The following is a 6,000-nucleotide window of genomic DNA, read 5'->3' as shown; positions in this document are numbered from 1 at the left end:
CTAACTTGCACATTCACTGTCCGAGTTACAGCATCTTCGGGGTCACTGTGTGCCAGGCACGTCAACTCTTTTCAATAAAAATGGTAAGTAATAGATTTTATGACTCTCCTTGGTCTCCTAGCAAACATCTAATCTTTTCTACATAAAGCAGAGAGGTGTGGGAGTGCTTCACGGCCAGGTCCTCCAAGCCTTTGGAATTTTTGCTTATCTCATCATAGTTCCATTTGCTTATAAAGCTGCTAAGGCTCTATTATATCAGCTGAGGGACTGTGGCTGCAAGAGTTCCCTTTTCTGATTCTAGCCTTCAGAATAGAGAAAGAGCTATGCCTTAAAGAAAGAAAAGCTGCATTCTTTGTCTTGCCTCTTAAGATGGTTGGGTGCTATAACCAGAAGTGCAGTCATTTCCTTTTATGAGCACTTTGGAACCCTGAAGAGAACTCCAGTGATATACGTTGGGCAATATTGCTGAGGATGACTGCCATTTTGACAACATGGTGAATTTTACAAGAGGAGCTCTTTTGTTTAGAAAAATGCATTTTATTATTTTAATTAAGAGAAGCAAAGTCCAAGTAGTCCAAATCTTAGGGACAGGTTGTGTTCCAAAGTCAACTGAAAGTCATTATGTGGAACGCACTTAAAATCATGACTGGGTTCCCAGTGTACCATAAAAACTAGCTTAATCCATAAAGTAGCTGAACTGCAGCATTAAGATTCTGCAACAGTTTCCTATTATTTCGCTGTATAATTGGCTGTGTTCTTATACATGTGGTGTTCTCAGGTTCACAGAGTCTAGAAGAGAGTCAAATTTCTATCCCACACACCCCTCCCAGACTCCGCAGCCCCTAGAAGATAGAGATTGGTTACCCTTTCTCTTGTTATGGAGAGGATTACTTCCTTTGCCACCTCCCAGTGGGAAGATGGGGACTGAGGCAATGATCCCTGTAGGTACTCAGTGGGGCAGGGAGTGCACTGTAGGCTCTGGAATAGAGAGGGTAGAAAGATTCATGGCATGAGTATGTAGTCTAAAATCTCTTGCACCAGAATGGGGAAAGGGCAGAGGTGAGAGACTGTAATCTCACCATGGGGGAAAGAGAGGGAGAGAAGAGATGGGGTCAGACTTGCAGAGTCATGGGGTGAGGAATACCACAGAGAGGAAACGGTAGCCCGTGGGCTGTCCCTGAAGCCCCATCTGTAGAGGAGGGCGATCACCTATCAAGATGGGATTTACAAGTCCCTCTAGTGTTTCCAAACTTGGTCTTCAGATCCAGGATTCTTAGAAAAGATCTTGACCTTAATTACGATAGCCTCTTCAAAAATAAATAAGGGCACTGTGGTTGACAGGGTTATTTGCATTTTCTTATTAGGGAAAAATAGATGGTAATAGAAGAAAAAAAGGAGAGAGGTTTAATTGGTTAGTGTGTGTTTGGTGTTACATATAATGTTTTCTTAAGAGATCACCATCTTATTACAAAAGTAATGCATATTACTAAAGAAAATTTCTTAGAAATATAGATATGAAGAAATGACACAATACTTGTTTTCTATAGTTCTATCACTTAGGGGGCAATCATTGTTAAATTAATACAGATCTCTTTAGAATTTTGTCATTTAAAACTATATCTTATAAATATAATTTTCTACAAGTACTATCATACTTTATAAACTATTTCCTTACTTGCTTTATAATTTAAAATATCTTGAATAATATCTGAGTTATGATAGCATTTTTAATAATGAATCATTTTTAATGACTGCATTGTATTCCATAATTTATTTTAGTTCCATATAGCTGGACATTGAGATTGTTTCTTATTTTATTTTTCTTTCTTTATGGTAATATAGACAAGACTGTCCTAAACATTCTTTTATATACATTGCCTTATAATTTTCCATTGTCAGAACTACTAGAAGAATAGGTAGGTGAAAAAACATATATTTAGACTTTGAACACAGTTACCCTCTTGTTAAACAATATATTTTAAGTTTACCTACTATATAATGGCATGGAAAATGAATTTCCCAGTGGCAGTTATGGTATATACATCATAGATCAGTCAAAAGGCCATATTCCTGGCTTTTTTATGGGGGGGGGGTGCTGCATCAGGTCTTCGTTGCAGAACGCAGGCTCTTTGTTGTGGCCCGCAGGCTTCTCTCTAGTTGTGGCGCACGGGCTCCGTGGTTTGCAGCATGAAAGCTCTCTAGTTGAGGTGCAACGGCTCAGTAGTTGTGTCACATGTGCTTAGTTGCCACACGGCATGTGGGATCTTATTTCCCTGACAAGGGATTGAACCCGTGTCCCCTGCATTACAGGACGGATTCTTTACCACTGAACCACCAGAGAAGTCCCTATTCCTGGCTTCTTATGCTTTGCTTACTAGTTGTATGTTTTTTTCATCAGTCACTTGAGCTCTGAGTTTGTTTCCTTGTCCAACTGTGATGAAGATGTTGATGATGACGACAGTAACTATCTCGCAGGGTTGTTTTGAGGAGTGAATAAAATTGTGATTACAAAGCACCTATTAAAGTGCAGGCACCAGCCAGACACTGAATGAATGTTGGTTTCTTTCTTTCCAGCCCCAAATAAATGATTTCCTAAGGAGGCATAAAGACTTCAATTGACCAAATGCCTCGCCTTCCCTCCAAGCTCTCCTGCTGTGTTACTGGTGTGACTAACTCTGCCTCCTCCAGGCTGAGTGCAGGAAGGGAGCATCAGAAAGTGGAATCACATCATGGCCCAAGTGGTTATTGGGAAATTCACCTGTTATCACCCTCTTCGTATAACTTATTGGCAGAGGAACTGTAGAAACTTGTGGGAATTAGGTGGAAAAGTACGTGGGGTTTTGTGAGGACAAGGATATCAGCTATAAAGAATGATAGATTTTAGCTACATGGTGGCAAGGAGTGCTGGGCTCCAGGCCCAGCCTCCCCATAACCCACAGTGGGATCTTGACTCAGCTTTCCAGCTCTCTCAAGCAGCTCAGTTAAGGTAGAGGGTGGACTAGGTGTTCCATAATGTTCTTTATGATTCCACATTTCAGAAGCAGAAGGAACCAACAGTAAGATTCTACTTCTCAAACAGATGGTCCTGTGGAAATTGACTTAATCTACGACCTTAGACAAATTATGTCACTTAACAGCCTTAACTGGAAATAACATACCTGTCCACACGACAAGTATGTCAATAATGATACCTGTCCACACGACAAGCATGTTTAGGTACCTTTCAAGCTGTAGATTTTCTGAAAAAGAGGGAGGGGCAGATATTGAATCTTGCACAAATTTTTGTATGTTCACAGTTAGTGAGGGGAAAAATCTTTTATCAATAAACCTTAGAAGGTTTTAAGAAATGAAGTAAAAATTGGTTTGGGGGTTTTATTCGTTTGTTTTGCTCCTTTCACTCAGCTTGCAGTTCACGTGTGAGCAACTAACAAAAGAAATGTGTTATCATTCTTTATTCAGTGAGGGTTTGTTGAGGCCCTGTTCCGCGTTGGGCTCTGCTGGACAAGAATGCAGGGTGAAGAAGACAGGTGGGTCCTGGCTTCCTGGAGCTCACATTGAGCACAGTGGGTCCAACTTTAGCAAGTATCTGAATCCCCTGGAGGGTTGGGGAAGGAGCCTGGGAATTGGTGTTTCTAATAAGGTTCCAGGTGATGCTGATGCTGCTGGTCAAGGGACCACACCTGGAGAACCACTGTTCCCTGGAAGACGGAAAGTTAATTCAAGTAAACAGATAAGTAAAATACCAGGCAGTGAGCTCTGAAGGAGGTAAATAAGGAACTGAGATAGAACATATGAAGGAAACATCCTCTTTAGATAGTGGTCTGGTCTTCAATGCTGTGATACTTAAAGCGCTGGTTCTCAACCCTCCTTGCACATTAGAATCGCGTGAGTAGCTTATAAATCACACCCATTCTCAAGGCCCCAGCCAAGACCAGTTAAATCGAACCCTTAAGGTGGGAAGTGGTGTCCGGTGCAGGTTGAGAATTGCGGCACCGAAGAGCGAGAATAAGCTGGGCACAGGGAAGGTGGCAGTAAAGAGCATTTCAAGCACAGGAAATGGCAGGAACAAAAGACAAGAGGCAGGGGACAGCTTGCACCTGCAAGAAGGTAGGGTGGCAGGAGGAAAAGCAAGAGAAGAGGAGAGAGGCAAAGAGGTGGTTTCTAGAAGCAGGCAGCAGTCACATATTGCAGGGTCTCGAGGGCCATGACAAGGAATTTCATCTTATTTTGTTCACCCGGGCAGCCGTTGGAGGCTCCCAAGCAGAGAGGTGAGTGTCATTATCCGATTCACATTTTAGGGGGAGGGCTACTTCTGAAGTGACGTGCATCCTTTCCAGGTAGACTTGACGACGGTGTGGGGCTTCACTACTGACTTTCTCTCCCTCATCCTTTAAATTTTGACCCCAAATTTAAACACAGCCAACTGTTTAATTTGTGAAGGATTTCTGAGGGGGATGGATTTGGGGCCCCACAAATAATTTGAGGGGCTGCTGTGGAGGCCCACTTGAGAGCTGGTGTTCCAGGGAAATCAGAAAATAAAATCTGAGCTAGAAGAATCCCTCTGGGAGCTGGGGCTCCAAGCCACTTCTTTCATGGAGAGCGGTGATTCTTGTCCTTATCACATAAGCTGGAGGGGGTCAGTCACAGTCCTGAATGACACACTACTGTCCCCAAATAGAAATCCACTTACCTCCACACACTCCCTTCACGTACACTCCTACTCTCTACTCTCGATCTATTTATATCCTCTGCTTCTGCAAATGGGCTGCTTCCCCTTTGCTGCAACGTCTGTACAAATGTGTTAAAAAAAAAAAAAAATCTCCTCTGTTATGACAAGCGAGTTTTGTTTGTTTTTGAGTCCCAGGTTTTCTTTTTTAAAAAAAAACATCTTTATTGGAGTATAATTGCTTTACACTGGTGTGTTAGTTTCTGCTGTATAACAAAGTGAATCAGCTATACATACACGTATATCCCTTCCCTCTTGCGTCTCCCTCCCTCCCTCTCTCCCTCCCTATCCCACCCCTCTAGGTGGTCACAAAGCACCAAGCTGATCTCTCTGTGCTATGCGGCTGCTTCCCACCAGCCAACTATTTTACATTCGATAGTGTATATATGTCGATGCTACTCTCACTTCACCCCAGCTTCGCCTTCCACCCTATGTCATCAAGTCCATTCTCTATGTCTACCTCTTTATTCCTGCCCTGCAACTAGGTTCGTCAGTACCATCTTTTTTTTTTCTAAATTCCATATATATGTGTTAGCATACAGTATTTGTTTTTCTCTTTCTGACTTACTTCACTCTGTATGACAGACTCTAGGTCCATCCACCTCACTACAAATAACTCAATTTCGTTTCTTTTTATGGCTGAGTAATATTCCATTGTATACATGCGCCACATCTTCCTTATCCATTTATCTGTCGATGGACAAGCGAGTTTTAAGCCAAGAGCGAGAGGTTCAAATTCTAGACCTCGTTCATTCACAGGTCAATGCGCATAGGAGGAAATGAGAGGCACTTGTTTAGAGCACGTATGAGCAGCCGCTAAATGTGCAACACACTTGCTCTTGAAGCGAATGGGTGTGGAGCTCCAGCTCTGGATTTAGTAACTTCAATATCACTTCCCTAATTCTTGGAGGTGCATTCCATCTGCCCCTTCTTTCTCATGCGCTTCTCTTTTTCAAATACTATGGTATGTTAAGAAGCAAATAGCATAACAAATGCTCACATACTCACCACCCAGAGTCCACACATATTACCATTTTTTCATATTATTGCCATTTTGCCATCTTTTCAAAACTAAAAAAGGCAAAGTTGAAGCCCTCTTTTTGCCCTTCCCAGTTCCATACCCCTCTTTCCACGAGCAGAGGAACACCTGCTCTGATAGTGCTGTCTCGCCTTCCCCGTCATGTTTTTATATTTTTATTTCATCTGCCTGTACCCATAAGATACTATATAATACTGTTTTGCCCAGTTTATTTTTATGATTTCTGCATTTGCAT

At 42.1% G+C, this 6,000-nt stretch overlaps 1 protein-coding gene across 1 annotated transcript in view; it reads left to right on the top strand.

Annotated features, from left to right (window-relative positions):
* FYB1 (FYN binding protein 1) overlaps positions 1 to 6,000 on the top strand; it is a 179,025-nt gene continuing 173,025 nt past the window's right edge. The window contains exon 1 of the mRNA XM_007461237.1: positions 1 to 83. Within this exon, the coding sequence (XP_007461299.1) occupies positions 81 to 83 (3 nt within the window). The 5' untranslated portion in view covers positions 1 to 80. The remainder of the gene's footprint in view (positions 84 to 6,000) is intronic.

This window comes from Lipotes vexillifer, unplaced genomic scaffold (assembly GCF_000442215.2).
Source record: "Lipotes vexillifer unplaced genomic scaffold, Lipotes_vexillifer_v1.1 scaffold467, whole genome shotgun sequence".
In the NCBI taxonomy this organism is placed as follows: Eukaryota; Metazoa; Chordata; class Mammalia; order Artiodactyla; family Lipotidae; genus Lipotes; species Lipotes vexillifer.
This window is presented reverse-complemented; position numbering and strand designations above follow the sequence as displayed.